Consider the following 17,725-nt stretch of genomic DNA (forward strand, 5'->3'; position numbering starts at 1 on the left):
GGGAGCTCAAAAACTGCTCCGAGGGGGCTTCCCTGGTGGCACAGTGGTTGAGAGTCCGCCTGGCGATGCAGGGTACACGGGTTCATGCCCCAGTTGGGGAGGATCCCACATGCCGCGGAGCGGCTGGGCCCGTGAGCCATGGCCGCTGAGCCTGCGCGTCCGGAGCCTGTGCTCCGCAACGGGAGAGGCCACAACGGTGAGAGGCCCGTGTACCACAAAAAAAAAAAACTGCTCTGAAGAGATAAGAATTCAGCCAGTTAGTTCAGCATTGTTATTATAATCTCTAATTCTAATAGGTAAAGCCACTTAATTACTTGGCCCACAAATTCTTTTATTGGAATTTATCTAGGGATATAATCAAGTTATGCAAAGACAATGTACAAAGATGTTCATCACAGCATTGTTCATACTAGCCAAAAAACAATATATATAGGTATGTATACACATATATATTTAGGTGTGTATACATGTATACACACAAAAATGTTTTATCTATAAAGTGATACATTATGGTACACACAAAAGAATATTATGATGTCTAAAGATCTACATGTGTTCACATAAAACAATCTTCAAAACATATTAAATATTTTTAAAACATGCAGAATAGTAAATATCCTATAATCCTTTCTGATATGCGTGTGTGTGTGTGTGTCTGTGTGTGTCTGTGTTTAAAGGGCATACACGTGTACATGGGTAAAAATAAACTCTGAATGATAACTGTTAACCAAGAAACTGTTAACAATGATTACCCCTAGGAAATGTGAGGATGAAGAGTTAAGAGAATGGAGGAAACAAATATTTTTCATTTCATAAACTTCTACTCTCTTTTAATATTTTTAATCAAATGCATATCTTATTTTCAGAATTTTCTTTTAAAAATCGATCTAATTCTCAATCATAAATGCTAGAAAGCCTCATCCAGAATTTCCCTTTTAGCTCTGTTTCCTTAAGTTAATAATAAATTAATAAAAAGCACCTCTGCGTTTCCCAAGTGCATACAAATTGCTGGTAAGAAAACACAAGCTGGGGGGCAGAGAAAAGAAGCAAGAGGTTAAGTGTGTGTATCACATGTTAAACTCGACATAAAGACTCCCTACAATATCCAACTATGTTGGCCTATGTCCAGAGAGACTTTTAATACTACCTTTTGTTATAGAAACACCCCACAGCTGTGAGACATCTGGGTGCCTACAGAGATTCTGATGCTTGCTAATGGAAAGGGGATGGAGTTAGCTGCCCAGGATGACTAAGCCATGGTTCCAAGACTTGCAGGTCATAGATTATTTCAACCACAATCATTAGAAACAAGTTTCTGTCCAGCAGTTTGCCTTTGCATGAGAACCTGTCTGTTGCAGCACTGGACACACATAGATTTCCTTTGGGACCACACTTACCCGTCTTGGGGCACGAGGACCAGAGCCCTGGGCCGATCAAGCACAGAGGAATTGACAATCGTGAGTCGGAAGTCGCCATCTGGATTTCCCACCTGACAAATAAAGGAGGGGAAAAGGCCAAGATGGGTCTGAGCTCCTTAAAGGACCCACATTGCAAAGTTTCCTTCTTGGCTCCCTCCTACAGATGGGTACCTTTATGGCCGCCTGATTCCCCTACAGACTGATCTGGAAACCTGCCCTGATTTCCAGCCAGAATGAGTTCTTCCCTCCTGTAGCTCAGGTGACAATTCTCACACAGTCTGACAGCAGAGCCAGAGCCACCTGTGTCCCCAGTTCTGGGGGCTTGATGACCTGCACGAAGTAAGTGCTCACTGTGTGTTTACTAACTCCACCCGCCTCCACTGCTCCAAGCTCCAAAGCCACCAATGGCTCTGCTTTGTCCACAAAACAAATTCTCAATGTCACTGGCTTGCCGTTTAAGAGTCTCCACAGACTCTGCTCTCTCCACATTCTCTCCTCCACACAGGCTCCTACAACTTCAGGGAGGCTGGTCTTCTCATGGTTCCCCAAGCCTGACATGCCTGCTCCCGTCTGCTCCCGCTATATCCACCCCCAGGCCCACCTGCTCTGCTGACCCTTCTGAGCCGCCTCGATCAAGGGGCAGCCACTCTTACACCATTTCACACACAGTATTTGAGTTGTACACTGTGGACACATGTGGACACTGAAGCTTTACCTGCACCCTTCTAGCAGAGCGCCGACCACACTCAATTAAAAACAGGAGCGGAAGAGTAATAATAAGACCACCGACGCACCGCTCAGTGTGTGCCCGGAGCTATGCATCTTTCCATTCCCTTCTCTCAACCGCCCTGTGAGGGGAACACTCCAACGATCCCCTCCTCGATCAGGGCTCAGCTCAGATGTCCCTTCCGAGACACTTCCTCCCCCCAGTCACACAGTCACATTGCCCCATTCGATGTTCTTTGCAGCACGTGGCACCAATAGGGCGGATGGACTTATTTCTTCATTATTTTGCTTCCTCCACTACAACCTAATCTCTCTCAGCACAGGGACCTGTGTGTCTTGCCTCCTGCTGTATCATCACGACCTAAAACCATACCTGGCACGAAGCATGCCCGAAAACGGCACTTGTCAAATGACTGAGCGGATAAAGGAATCCTCATCTTACAGATGAAGAAACTGAAGCTTAGAGGGGATAAGAAACTTGCCCAAGTCACTTAGCTACTAGAATAAAGACTGAACCCAGGTCTGTCTCTCGAGTCTGTGGCTTTTGTCATGCAACTTCCCCCATCTCTTTGGGTCTCTCTGCTTCCACTTTGCCTTCCAGTAAACCACAAGTCACGTGTCCCCAGTGAAATCAGTATAAAGAGGTGCAGAGGCAGCGCCCCACTGCCTCAGCAGGAACGTGCAGGAGTTGAGCACGCCTAGGAGACCATGACTTCTTACCCTCCTAGTGCCCTGCGGAGCTCAGGTGCAGACAGGTGACACGAGGATACGGGAGTACCTACCTTACAGGGTGGCTGTGAGAAGTGAATCAAATAATTCACGCAAAGTGGTTCCAACAGGGCTTCTCATCATTAATAACAATGAAGAGGATGGCAATCACGGTATTATCTTCATTATGCTAATTGACGGCATAATACTCGAGTGTGGATGTTACGGCATTATAATAACGCTACGGTATTATTATCATCGTCGCTGTTACTACTCTACGCTTCTGCTAGCCCAAATATAAGTATTCAGGTATCTTAATGAAATCTCTGTTTGACAGATTCAGGCACCCTGTTCGCACACGGGACCTCCATTCTCTGCATTTCTCAGGGAATCTCCTGAGGAATTAGACACACTGGCTCCTGCCTCTGTGTCAAATCTGGCTCACAGCCCAGGGGCTCCCCTGCTTGCATACCTCAATCTTTTTGAAGCCAGAATCCACCCAGTAAAGTAACTGGCTGAGGGGTTCAAAAGCCAAGGCTTCTACTGTCTCCAGGCCAGAACTGATGATCACCTCTTGCCCTGTACTCCCGTTCAAACAGAGGCGCTGATGAGAAAGAAAGAAAGAAGAAACGGTGTGAAATGTTCAAATGACCTCCAACCAAATCAATCCCTTCGATGGGAACCCACTTATTCAACTGGCTTGAAGGGTGAGGGCGGAGATGTTTTATATTCGTAAGTGTTCCAGACGCATGAAGCTGGTTTTTAATAAAAGCATTTCTCAGATGGATTATAGCTTCCTGTTGGCAGCAGAATAACTAAACAGAACTGAATCTTTTATATCACCTTGCATTATCATCGGGAACACCGGTCACTGAGCTGTGCTGTATCACAGTAATGAGGTGGAAATGACCAAAATGCATAAGTCTGTCTGCTTTTACAACAAACGAAACCAGACTGCTGTTATTTTTAAAATCCTGTGTCTGCTTTTTATAAAAAGTCTTTCCTCCCTCGGGAGGCTCCTAGACATGAGGTGCTGTCGCTGGGACAGTAACAGGCAGTGGTCACTGCCACCCCTCCACCAAACCCTTCGGATACCCGGGCCCTGTAAAATTTCTGTTGGCTTGGAAGTCCAGATAAAACTTGCTGGAATTGGTTTTCTAAAAGGATTAAATAGGCAATGAATAAATATCAAATAGCTCTCCTTTAAAATGCATGGGTCTGAGTGTACGGCCATCTATCTGGCCTGCATGGCGACCTTTACAGCTTACTTCCTGGTTCTTGACTGTGCTCAGAATAGCTGAAATGGATAATTACATGAACTATGGAGAAGTCAAGTGTTACTATATCACGGCTTGGAAAGAGGGATGCTAACGAGGCAGTGCGTACGACAGGGAGGGACTAATAGTGCTATGTACCGAGTCCTAAAATCTTCCCAGCAGGTAAAGGGAGACCTCACTTATAAGCAATACCACAGACTGGGGGCTCCCTCTGTCCTTCCTACAAGGACAGAGGTAGGTAGGGAAAGAACATACTAAAACAGAAAACTGAAAAGTGTTATCTGTTGGCCCTGAGAAGAGTTACAACTTAAAAACCTCCAATACCCATCTCCTTGGGCCACTCTGAAAGAAGCTTACCAGGACCAGGCAGTCACGAGGCACAGCCCCCGCGAGCAGACCCAGAGTGGACGCACCTGGATGATGTCCAAGGCCAGGTCGGACCAATACAAGCAGTTGCGCTCATAGTCGAAGTCCAGGGCCACTGCTGCCCGCAGCCCGGTGAGAGGCAACTGCTCGGTGGCTCCGGAGGTCAAGTCGTAGCGGTGGATGGACTTGCGCATGGCGTACAGGATGAACTCGTTCTCCTCTGCACAGACACAAAAAGACGACAGGGGGCCGGACCTGGGGATGCTGAACGGGTCCTCGCACGTCTGACCCTCTTTTTTCTCACCCATAAACCTCAGAGCCACTGCACATGGCGTGGGTCAAGTGAGAACGTAGGAATCCAGACTTAGAAGGTGGGTAAAGGTAAAGGAATCACATTTCTGCCTTGGGCAAGTTTCTTAAACTCCCGTGAATCTCTGTTTCCTTTGCAAAGTGTCTACTTGCTACATTTTTTAAAAATCTAGATTCCCTCCAGTAGTCATGCTCCAATAGCTATTCTTCAGAGCTCAGCCTAAAAGTTTTGGTCACACTGGACAAAATAATTACACCAATCAGCACGTTCCTCCTCGTCACAGGACTGCATCATGTGGCATCATAATCTTGTTGACTAGAGACCCCAAGTCGCTGAAGACTTACAGCTAAGTTTCCTAATCTATTTACTCACCCATTCAACATTGTTCACAATGACATAGAGCAATTATATCACCCTACGATATTTTCAAAGCAATAATACATTCTTGGCCACCTACAAAATGTTTTTACAACACAATCATCACAAAGATTCTATTTCTACTTAAATACTTACACAACGTACATACTATGTACCAGGCATTGTTTCATCCCAGTAACAACTGTATAATGGAAGAACTACTATTAACTTGATTTTACAAATGAGAAAACTGAGAGTAGAGAGGTTAAGTGACCCACTCAAGGTCACACGACTAGTAAGTGGCAGAACCAAGACTTGAACTCGGATGGTCTGGATCCAGAGTCTATGTTTTAACACCCAATGGTGCCATTTTTCAAGACATAGAAATAGAAGCCCAGAGTGCTTACGAGACTGACTTAACGTCAGACAACGAGGAACGTGAAGAGCTGGTGCCCTATCTCTTCCACTTAGGGAACAGCCTGGAGAACATCCAGATTCTTCCAAGGGGATGGAGATGAGCAACATACCTGCATCCATATCTGGGGCACCCGTTGTGACAACATGTTGCATCTGGGACCAAGTTGCAAATCTGGATCCGTCTGCTGCATGCCTGCACGGTGACTGTGGTTGTTTTCTCTCTCTCATCCCCTTCATTCAACGAGTTAACATGTCCTAGCTACCTCTGCTTTATAAAGGCTTCAATATAGATAATGCACCCCCGAAATATAAGTCTACCTACTATTTTTTACCAAAGGTAAATTTGCCTTCTTTTCCTTCAGTATTACTTCACTTCAAAAGTATCTAAGCTACCACCACATGATAACAAACGTCTCCCTTTGGTTTGCAAGAAAACCTTCCCACTGTAATTCCCAGGGGATGGAATAGTCCAGATGAAAAGTGCCGAGCTTGTAAATGACGTTGGAATCAAGGATTCTCATGGCAGGTGCCACGTGGAGATGCGGAGACACATTCACAGCAGCAAGCCCTTCACCCCACATCTCTCTACCATCTAGAAACCTCATTCTGTTGCTTTGGGGTTTTTTTTTTTTTTCCCCCTTCTAACCAACTAGTGCCTTTTGAGTAGAGTCTGAGTCCTGAAACACCTGCCTTAGGATTGGGTGTAGAGGAACAGACAGCATTTTGTGTGCAATTCTTAACTTAGAAAAGAAATAGAGTTCTTGGTAAATCCCAGCCATACATGAGCCCAGCCTAGAGATGTGCGTTATTATCCTAATCTCAAAGGAAGAAAAATTACTTCACTTTTAAAAATCCTTCCAGACGACCAGATTACCTCATCTTTGCAAACATATTATGGTTCCACATTAGTCCTATAAGACCATCTTTTCCTTTCTTGGTACATCCCTGCCTTCTGTTCCATGCTTTAAAAAAAAAAAACAACCTTTAGGAGGTGGCCTACACTACAAATGAGATTTTTCCACTTCATTCCCTATTCTATCTTCTCCTATCAGAAGAGAAAATAGCTTTCCTACCAGTTTAGACAGTTTTAAACAAACTGTTTTGTCCCTCGCTGAATTACCTTCAGAAATATTTATTACCAAAGTACCTACTCCAGCCCCTTAAGAGCGATCACTCAAACCCTGCTCACCCAAGCCCTCATCAATAACAGCTCTCGTGAGGGGACTGTTTGAATATTATCTGCTCATTTGTGGGAATCTGCTGAAGCCATGTTCTTCTGAAGTCTCCACAGTGAGGGATGTTAATTACTCAGTAATGATGGAAGATTAAATTAAGGGACTAATGAGCTTAGCATGAAGAACACCAGGGCAAACTGGCAAGCAGTGAGCAGGAGAGGGCTGCTCTTCCCTGCCCGCGGAGGACGAGGCTGTTCACTCATGCTTCCTTTGGCGCTGATGGCTGTTCCACCAGACGCCACCACCACCAATGGAGCCAGCTCCAGTCACGCATGTTCCCCGAGAGGCATGAGCAGGAGGGAGGGCTCAGAGGGAAGAGAAGCCCTACGTGAAAAAGACTAGAAACAGAGCAAAGAAAGGAAAGATGCTAAGAGATTAGCACTTTGTTAAGGTATCATAATTTCACATCTATTTTACAAATACCTCAACATGTGCCATCACCACCAAATCAACTTGAAATGTTTGGAACACATTATACCTCTATAGCATGTGCGCTTGCTGCAAAAGTTTCTCCCAATGAGCATGCACGTGATCACCTCAAAGAGTGGGAATGACGCTCATTTGCCACTTGCGTGATGACCAAGGAAGAGCATGAGGCTTAGAGTCTGAATTTTAGCTTTGTCACTTACCAGATGTGTGACCTCGAATAAACTGTTTAACTCTCTCCTCTGAACACGCTTCCTCATATTAAAAAAAAAAAAAAAAAAATGGAGCTAATAATAATATCTGCTTCACTGGGTAGTTCTAAGGACTAAACTGATAACGCATGGAAGAGTACATTAAAATGTGTAAAATTCCATTAAAATATTAGTCATAATTATTGTTACCAAAATTAAGATAGATCACTTAGCTATTTCCCAGAAAGCCATGAGTCTCTTTCTATGACAAACAAACAGATCAAGGAACACACAGAAGGCCTAAGGGTGCCCTCAGCCCCCCACGCCTAGAATACAACAGATGACAAATATTTTTCAATGAACAAAAGGGATTTCCCTCCAAAAATGTTTTCCATTCCTATAAAAACATAAGGTTATAAATAAATGTTGCTTGGATACCATGCTTAGGGGGAAACGGGAGCTCTGAGATGCCCATTCTTTCTCTACAGGAAGTTTGAAGAGCCGGGTGAGATCACGGGAATGCTACAACAACATCTCGACAAGACAAAGGGAAGAAACCACGTCTCACCTGCCAAAGGACACGGCACCAGCTCTCCTTCCAGGCGTACTTCAACATCTCCTCCACTGCAGGTGTCCCCAGAAATCTTCCGATAGCTGTCACCACCCCCCACCAAGAGCAAGGGGTCAGAAACATCAAAGAATAGTCATAAAGGAACATTATCCCATCCATGGACACTACAGCTTATCTATTCATTTTCCTATAGAGCAAGATGAAGGAAGCTGAATCATTCTGAATTGCTTCTGCCTGTAAATAAATGAGGCAGCCCAGACAATTTGGAGCACTGTCCCAGGCAAGAGTTTCACATATACTGTTGACCCTTGAACAGCTCCAGGGTTAGGGGCACTGACCTACCGCACACACACACCCCCGCCGTAGGTAAAAATCCATGTAGTACTGCTACCTCTACCTCAAAATCAAAGGAATCCATAAATGACTCACCCAAAGGCAGGAACTCAAATAGTCTGAATAGAATCAGGACTAGAACCCTAGTTCTTTTGATTCCACATACTGTGATCTCTCATCGAACACAAACTTTCCCCCACCTTAACTTAAAGATCTATACAATGAAAATACAGGTATTATATTTACTGAAGAAAATCCACATGTAAGTGGACCTTATATGCATTTCAAATGTGTACTGTTAAAGAGTCAACTGTATCTCAACACAGTGCTCTGAAGACGTGCACTGGCTGAAGTTTATGACTTAAGAAACAACTGGAGTTGCAGAGAAGCTTACAGACTTGCATTTTTTTCCACGGGTGCTAGGGTGGGGAGACGAGTTTGCAAACATCGCAGTTTTAAATATCACCCAAGCTACCTGAAACCTGCTACCTTGGAATTCTGGCATTTAGAGTATGCAAGGAACCCAGGTGGTCCTCTGCGCTGTCCACGCCAAGTGCAGACCCACCATGTCCCAGACATGGCAACCTCTGTGAGACGTACCCTCTGGTCCTCCTGTAAGCAGAACCCACAGGACAAGGCACAGGAGGGGAGTGCGACTTCCCAGAAAACTCAGGATCCGGAACACAAACCTCTAATAACAAATCTTCACTCATCTTGAAGCCGAAGTCACTGAAAAGGCAATTGGGGCTCGGTAAGGCTGCTGGTTGACACACTTCAGGTATTTTGGGACCCTCCCTTGCGACGTCCACCCTACTGCCCACCACCTGTATTGTAAGTTACTCAACATGTCCCTTTAACTAATACTATTTTACACTAATGCATTTTCAAAAGAAACTTTATAAAACAGAGCCGTAATTGGAAAACCATTATCATATGCCATAAATAGACAAAAAGCGAGACAGATCATGATGCCAAAGACAAAATAATACTAAATTTTTTTAGCTGGACCCAGAGACTCTGGGCCTGCCCTCTCTTTGTTAAAAGCAATTGGCAAATGTGAAGAATTACTAGCATCCAGTGAGACTTTCTCCTTGACATGACTGGAAGGATTAAAAGAGAAATTTAAAGGAACCGTCTTTTTTCTAAACTAAGGATTCAATGTTATTTAACAGCATGTCCACCTACTCCCTAAAATCACCGTGGGGGCCTCCTCGTGCACTTCGGGACCCAGACCTTGAGTCCACAGACCTTCTGCAATTTGGGGACCACATCTCTTCCACACTGGCCAGCTAGCCAGGCAGAGTCCTGGGGTAGGAAGCAAGGGGTCCCAGGTCTAGTCTTGGCCCTGCCCTTGTCTGTGTGAGTGGATGGCTCTAAAACGAGGCAGCTGTACTTGCCAAGGTCTGGCCCAAACCATAAACTCGTAATCCAAAGGGACTTTCCCTGTTGATGTGCTTTACCCAAAAGCCTTCACTTACTCTATTAAGTATAGCACCTACTACAGGAAAAGTATTAACAGGTACAGGGCAAAGTGGTTCGTGTACATATTACATCACAGTCCACATTTAGAACCCTGTAGAGCATTTTTCAGAAGGGAGCAGTTCTATTACTGTACCAAACACGTTCCATTCATTAAATCCGGTACATTTTTACGGAATGGCTGCTTTAAATCTTTTGGGGGACTAAGCAGAGCATTAATTACTCCAATGGCAAAGTACTCTTCTTGGGCAGTTTTTTCAAACTATAGGTCATGACCTAGTGGGCTGTGAAAGCATATTGGAGGGTCCAGACCTGCTTCCTCCCCTTCCCACAAAGAAACTGCAAAATTCATTGCACTTGAAAGTAAATCTTACCTCATAAAACTTCTGTTTACATAGATGTGTGTACGTGTCTACATATACAAATATGTGTAGGTACAGGATCACACTATAAAATACATTGCTTACTAGGAGTTGCCGTCAAGAGTTTGAAAACCACTCTTATTGGCAACCTGGGGGAATATAAAGATGTACAAGAAACTACTCCTGAAATCAGGGAACATACAGGCAAGTAACTGTGCTTCCCAGGGAGGCCCAAAAGGACTGTTGGAAGTAAGTACAGCTGTCCCTCAGGAGCAGGACCAATGGACAGACACTGGGAGCTCGCCGATTCTCACTTCCTCTCTTCATGTCCATGTCAGACCCTGCCCTCCCCACTGCCACAGGCCAGTGCCACCAAAGCTTTCCAAGAGCCATGCAGTCAGGCTGGTTCCTTTCTAGAAGCTACAGCAAACAGAGGAATTACAGGATGCCCTGAAACACACCCTTCACCATTTGCATGGTCATCACCCCACAATCCCATCTGGCCCAAAGCCCAAGTCCAAGAGGGGCAGGGCAGGCCGTTTCCTGGTCTCAGCCTCCAGTGGGTTTTAGCTGAGTGGCTGTGGTAGACCCATGGGGGCCAGGCCCCTGGCTTTTGCTTTTGGTTGTTGCTATTGCTGTTTTGGGGGGATTTTAGAGGAAAACGATGATTTTGGAGAAAAAGCATAACAGTGGTCATCAAAAAAAAAAATCAAGATTTGTTAGATTTTCTCACATTTTCTTCATTTTGTCTTCTTTTCAAGTATTTAATGCGGATAAAAGAGGGAGGAGAGAGGGCTTGTAATCTTTTCCATGATCAGGGTCCCCAAAGTCTCAATCCAGTTGGCAGGGAGACCTCAGACCAGCAAAATTCCCTCCGATTAGCATTACCATTTAGGGTTCTCTAAGGGAGGGCAGAAAGCAGCAGAGGGGCATTGAGCGGACATCACTGGGAACACTGAACAGCTCTGTGCTTCTGCCATGAAAGCGTCTATATTGTTATCTTAGGACCACACAGCTTTCGGAGAGGATGCTTGTCTTCAGCTGTCTAGAGCCCTGCTGCTCTGAGGGTAGCTTTTCAGAGAAGCAGCCTCGGGGTCATCTGGAGCCAGGGCGACTGCAGGGCCCCAGGACAACCAAGTCAGGACTTGCATTTTAATAAGATCCAAGATGATTCACATGCACCTTCCAGTTTCAGAAGCACTGGTCTAGGACCGGAATTGCCTGAATCTGGTTGGTTGTTTTGTAAATAAAGCTTTGTTGGGTCACGGCCACGCCCATTCATCTAGGCGGCAATCTTGATACATAGGCAGAGCTGAGGAGCTGCAACGGAGACCACATGGCCTGCAAAGCCTAAAACGTTTACTCTATGGCCCTGTTCCCACCTCTGGACTAGAACGCATCCAAGGTTTCTGGCTTTAGCCAAGATAAGTGTGGCTTCCCAAAGCAACCTTTGGTTTCTTTATGCTTCAGCAACCACTGAAAAATGAGTTCTGTGCTTATGATAAGTACCCGTGCTCTACTGAGAGCCCTGCAAATCTGGAATGATTTCATGCTGGATCACAGATTGGGGGATTGTCTACAGGCCCTGAGACCCTATGTCTCTACTGCTAGCATCATCTTCCTAAAGCTAAGCTCTGTTCTGGTCATCAACTCTCCTTAAAAGCCTCCAAAGACACCCTCCTGTTTACAAACTATGGCCCACGCCCGAGTCTTCACCCCACCGTATTCTCTCTCTTTTCAGCCTCATCTCCACTCACTGACCCCCAGTCGTACACCCAACAAGGCATCCAAACTAAACCACCAACTACACTTTCCTGTTTCCACACCTTCACGCTGCCACTGTATCTTCCTGGAACGCTCCAGTCACGTATCCAGATGCTTCTTCCTTAAAGCCCATCTCAAACAGTGTTGCCTCCAGAGATTTCCTGACTCCCCAGCAGCAAATTCCAGTCTGCCCTTTCCTATCAATAATCCCAGTAAAAGCACCCATTCCTCCTCCAAGGTACCTGCATCTTCCCGTCTCCTGTTACAATGATTTGTGTGCCTGTCATTTCTTCCACAATATCAAGCAGTGCCTTGGATATGTTACTCAAGGACTAATGAATATACAAATGTATATACATATATATAAAACACTAACCCCCCCCTCGTTTCAGATAAAGAAACAAATTCCCTCTAGAATAGGGCTCCTAACAAAAAAGAGTTATCTACAATCGAACCTTCAGCGTGTTCCTTTCTTGGGTTGCCCTCGTAGAAACAAATCCCAGAGTGATCCATTCCTGCATAAACCACTGCGACTTGCCTGGGTGTCACACCTCCACCACATCACACGGCTGTAACAACTAAATGGAATAACCTGCATAAACAGTGCCTAGCACGGTTCCGGGCTCATATGAGATGCTTAATAAATATCTGTTTCCTATGATTCCCTCCCTTTCTTCAGGGGAAGGGACCATGCCCTAGTCTGTTTCCCACACCGGTGAGTAACCAGAATAGAACTCAGTCCCTGGCATGGATGTAGAACCCACCATTCATAGTCCTGTCGGGTACAGGAGCAGTTGGACAGGACCACCGGCCGGTCGAAGTCTTCTCCGTTAAAGCACGTGGCGTGGGGGATCCTTCGTTTGAAAACCGTCTTGTGCCCTAGCAGACACTCGCTGCCCCGCTCATCAGACGGGGACCACAGCTTGTAGTCATTCTCTGTGCAGGGAACCCCTGAGGAGGAGGAAATGCAGCATTACAGGCAGACGCACGCAGGGTTTCCTGCCCTGCCCGCCCCGCAGCCCAGCCACCCACTTCCCATGCTTCCCGTTACTGCCCAGCAGGTGTGCAGGCCTCCGGAGCCAGCCCGCCCCTCTAATCAGCTGGCTCTGAGGCCGGGCAGCAGCCCCCTGGTGTCCCCTGAAACACGGACGTCCATCTGAAAAAGATGGGAAGAAGCAAGCAACCTTGGTGCTCACTGTCTACACTTCTGAAAGATTTTAGCAGATTCTGCAGTTTCCTTTAGAAATAGGTGCCCAGAGGCGTTTATCTCCAGGGAGTTAGGTAGAGGCTGAATCCCTGAGAGATGGTATCACTCAGGAGTACTGTCCCCTGCCTGCTTCCCGAGGCAGCATGGACACATCTGGTAGTATGGCCCACGAGCAAGAGAATTCGCTGTCACTGCTCGGAAGGTATGGGATCTTCATGAAAGGAGGCTAACAGCCGGCCAGACAACCTGGACAGTCATTCCATCTACCCACATCCACTCGAAATTTAAGTAGAGTGGTTTCTACAAGAATTCCAAAGTACACCAATGTCTATACTGGTAGTTTATGTCTTTTTCATATGTGTGTCTTTGGTCAGATTAAATGCTGCCTGGAATTGATGAACTACTGTCAACTCAACACCATTCCAACCAGCAAGCAGTTATTAAACCCTTACTGACAATAAGGTTATCAGGCCATCCAGTGGGTAGAATATAAATATGCACAGGGCAGGTTCTTGTGTCTAAAGACCTATGATCTAGTTGATAGGAGAGGACACACTCAAGAGTGACAGACACAAATCTGTAATTCAAGGTGTGATGAGTACACATATGCTAGGGACACAGAGAAGAGGGGAGAGATCTTTTGGTTAGGATTAGCAGTCAAGGGCATTGGATCCTGATCCATGAGAAGGATTTCAACGAGTGGAAACTGAACCCAAGGGGCATTCCAGGCAGCTGGAATAATGTCAGCCAAAGCAGAGAAGTTGCCGAGGGCAGGGTTACATGGGGGTGAGGAAGGAAGAAGTATGAGAAGGAGGTTCACTCTCCCTGCTCGCTTATTTACAGGTCCTGGGTCTGGGCTGGCAGATGGTGATGAGACCCCAGACAGCTCTGAGAGGACCCTGCATCACTAGTAGTAGTTGCCCACTGAACTTGCCAAACTGGAACTGCTAATTTGGAAGTATGTTTTCCAAGCATTCATTCATTCACATGTTCAGCACACATATACGTAAACCTGCCCTGTGCCCGTGACCGCACAGGAAATGAGGATACAAAAGACAACACGTGGCCCTATTAACAAGTGCCCGAGCAACTGCCTCTGAATCTCTCATTCACTTACTGCATATGTGCCCACCTTCTTCAATGGATCACAAACTCTCCCCAGGGCACAGTATCTAAGCTGATGCTTTGGTCAATAGGTATTTCCATGCAAAGGGCCGAGGAGGCAGCAGCTTACCCAAGGCATCCGTGGCATTGACCTGGAGGATCAGCCAGCTGTGGATGTTCTCTTTGTTGGAGCCAAAGATGGTGAAGACAGTGCTCTTCTCGCCAGGCTCCGTGAGGAGCCCGTACACAAACACCGGCTTCTCGGAGAAGATGAATGTTTTCCAGGTCTCCCCTTCGTTGGTGCTGTACCTGCCCAAATGCAAGTAAAAGGATCCTTGCGGTTAAAGTCTCTGGGGCAAGAGCTTGGTTTCCAGATAACATTCATCTGTAAGAGGAACCAGGGCTCCTTGGAGAAGTGGCTGATACTGGGCTAAAGCCGGGCAAGTTTAAGGTTGTGCCAGGAAGGGGGGAAGTGCTCACAGATGGATGCCGATGACCCAAAAGGACATGGGAGCCACCTTGATGGGGCTCCAACTGGCCAGTCTGGGAAAATATGAACTTAACAAAGAGAAATGATGGTAACAGATAATACACTGAATGAAAATAGGGCATGGGTCTCTAAATGATACCAAAAGGGAAGAGAAAGGGAGGAGGGAATTTTTTTTTATTATTATACTACAGTGCTACCTAATAAATGTTGAAGACAATGACAGAATGAGAAAAGTGACTGTACTATAACCCCCCACTGTAACAACCAAGTCAGACAAGAGGACCAGAGGGTTCACACGGTCTAAAGATATCAACTCACACTCACTGCAAAGGGGGAAATGTAATTTACAGCAGACAATCTGAGGTGCAACCCTCAACAAACTTAGCATCACTCACAGTGGTTCAACCTGACATCGTGTACCTCCTGGATAAAGCACCGAGGATACCACATCATCTAGGCACTACTATTCCATGCGATTGGACAAATTCAGAATGTGGAACTTTCTACATGACAACTGGTCTGGATTCTTCAAAACATCAAGGCTATGAAAAACCAACCAATCAACCAACCAACCAAAGAGGCAGAGGGCTTGTGATAGATTAAAAGAGACTAAAGAGGTATAATAACCAAATGCGATATGTAAACATGGACTGAATCCTGGATTAGAAAAGAAAAAAACAGCAGCTACAAATAGTAAAGGACAACTGAGAAAATATAAGAGTCTATAAGTAGTACTGAGTTCATGATCATTTTCTTGGGTGTGATAATGGCATTCTGATTGTGCAGGAAAATACCCATAATTCCTAGAGATATGTATATGTTTAAGTATTTAGCTATAAAGCGGCACAATAGCTGCAAGTTTCTGTCAAATGATTCCAAAAAAAAAAGGGTGGCTGGACAGATGGATGGCTGGACGGATGGATGGATAGAAAGATGACAGACAGGATAGATGGCAAAAGCAGAGCAAACGGACAAAATGTTAACAATTGGTGATTGTTATGGGAGCTGCAGGGGAAGGTCACATGAGTAATTTTTATACAATTTTTCCAACTTTTCCCATAGTCTTAAAAATTAAAAAGTTGGAGGAAAGTGTGTCCTGAGAAAAGTCTCAAGACAGACTACATCAGAACGAGAGAGCGAGCCCTTGAGAAAAAAAAAAAAAAGCAGCACTGAAGTAACTGTATTGATTTCCAATTATCTTTTGTATTGAAGAGGAGAAGGAGAGGAAAGTGTGCCTGATATTTGCTTCATCACCCAGTAAGCTGGTGAGATGCTCACCATGAGAAACCACTCAGTTAAGAGGAGGTTCATGAGGGTCACAGAGCTACTGGGTCTCTCAAATCCAAATTATATACAAAACTTTTCTTTCACTTTTCCCATGTTTTGAGATAGTAGTTTTACTCACTCAGGATCTTTATACTTGATGTAGTTCTTTTTACAACATCATTCAATCCAAACACTTCCTCTTATCTTGAGATTACTAAAATTGGTACTTCTGCAAGAAGTGCTATGGGTTAAACCTAGTGGTGGGGCTACAGGGCAATGGGGACTAAGCAATCTCCTCCACAGATCTTCCTAAGAGGAGAAATTCTCTTCTGGCTGATATGCTTTTGGTTTAAGCTAACTCTGAAGCAGACACGGGGATAAGGTAACTCATTAAATCTCTTTCTTGTAGCAGGGTGATGAGCGAAAGGCTTAGTGCCATCTTTAAAGCAAACTGAACCAGCAGAGTCAGCCTATTAACCAGACACGATGGGAGCTATCCGTGTGATAATGCCGGAAGTCTGCCTATTTGCACACTGCCTAGGTAATTCTACTTAACAGCTCCTCGAACCCGAGATAACCTCAGGAAATGAATCATCCCATTTCTTGAGAAGTTCCCAGCAGACTTTGACCATAACATATTAATGAGACTAAAAAGCAGGTGCCTGGCCGAGTACAGCCCTGAACCTAAGAATAAACTGTGCATTTTAAAAAAAAAAGTGCTTTTTCAAAATTTTGGAGACATGGTAGTCACATTATCAACTGCAACAGTTAAGGGAACATCTGTTCTGGACCAAATTCTGACCTCCAAAGGAGAACTTGTGCTGGTGAAGTGAAAGTGACAAGAACCTTGCAAGAAAACAAACCAAGCCATCTTTATATGCCTAATAGTCGTGAAAGAGGACGTAGGGCCCCAGCCCTTAGGAACGGAGACTTCAAAACGTTCAAACAGAAGTATAGACATATTCTCATGGCCAAAGCTCTCAAGAAGATGGGACTATAATATAATGATAACATAATATAACCAAAGCTACACTAAATAAGTGAAGCAGTGGTAGACACTCAATTTAAAACACAAATGTGTGGCTGGAGAGAAAGGTCCTTGATGAGCTCAGACTTTTAAAAAAACATATTCAAGATGAGAAAAGAGTCATATTAACCATGGGCAAAAACTTAAAGAGCAGTAGCAATCTGTTAATTAATTCTAGCTGTCATTCTTACAGCTAGTAATCTGTAGAAACAGTGGCCAAACAACTCAAACTCAAAATTAAGTCAAGGATTATGCTTCAAATTCCCAAAATAATTGGGAGATTAGTGGGCAGTGAGACGTGGGTTGGTTACCCAGCAAGTTCTATAAAGAATTAGAAATGGAATAGGCTCATCCGTCTGATGGTTAATGGTATAAATAGGAAAGACAGAAAAAGAGGCAGCAGTAGTTAGTCAATTTCTATTTTGGTTTTGGCTTTATTAAAGAGAATGATCTTCAAACTGGACAAAGCAGAAAAAAAGACGGAAGTTAAAGGAAAATGAGTGCAAAATAAAGCACATTCTAGGGAACTGAAAGATTTAAAGGTATGATTGCAGAGCTCCTTTTAATAATCTCTAAAAGAACCACGAGAACAGATAAAGATCTCAAGACTAGATGAGAAAAAGTAGTTTTATTTCCCTTAAGAAGAAAAAGTTGTTTCAAGAATGGAGTATGTGAAACAGTTGATTGGAGA

General features: G+C 44.8%; 1 protein-coding gene across 1 annotated transcript in view; it reads right to left on the reverse strand.

Moving 5' to 3' along the window:
* The window catches only part of SORL1 (sortilin related receptor 1), a 157,742-nt gene that overhangs the window by 64,790 nt on the left and 75,227 nt on the right, over window positions 1–17,725 (reverse strand). Inside the window, exons 13-19 of the mRNA XM_079708073.1 lie at window positions 14,382–14,560; window positions 12,705–12,891; window positions 8,936–9,064; window positions 8,000–8,085; window positions 4,543–4,715; window positions 3,325–3,456; window positions 1,398–1,489 (exon numbers count right to left, since the gene is read on the reverse strand). Of these exons, the coding sequence (XP_079564199.1) occupies window positions 1,398–1,489; window positions 3,325–3,456; window positions 4,543–4,715; window positions 8,000–8,085; window positions 8,936–9,064; window positions 12,705–12,891; window positions 14,382–14,560 (978 nt within the window). The remainder of the gene's footprint in view (window positions 1–1,397; window positions 1,490–3,324; window positions 3,457–4,542; window positions 4,716–7,999; window positions 8,086–8,935; window positions 9,065–12,704; window positions 12,892–14,381; window positions 14,561–17,725) is intronic.

Source organism: Hyperoodon ampullatus (assembly GCF_949752795.1).
Source record: "Hyperoodon ampullatus genome assembly, chromosome: 7".
Taxonomy (NCBI): domain Eukaryota; kingdom Metazoa; phylum Chordata; class Mammalia; order Artiodactyla; family Ziphiidae; genus Hyperoodon; species Hyperoodon ampullatus.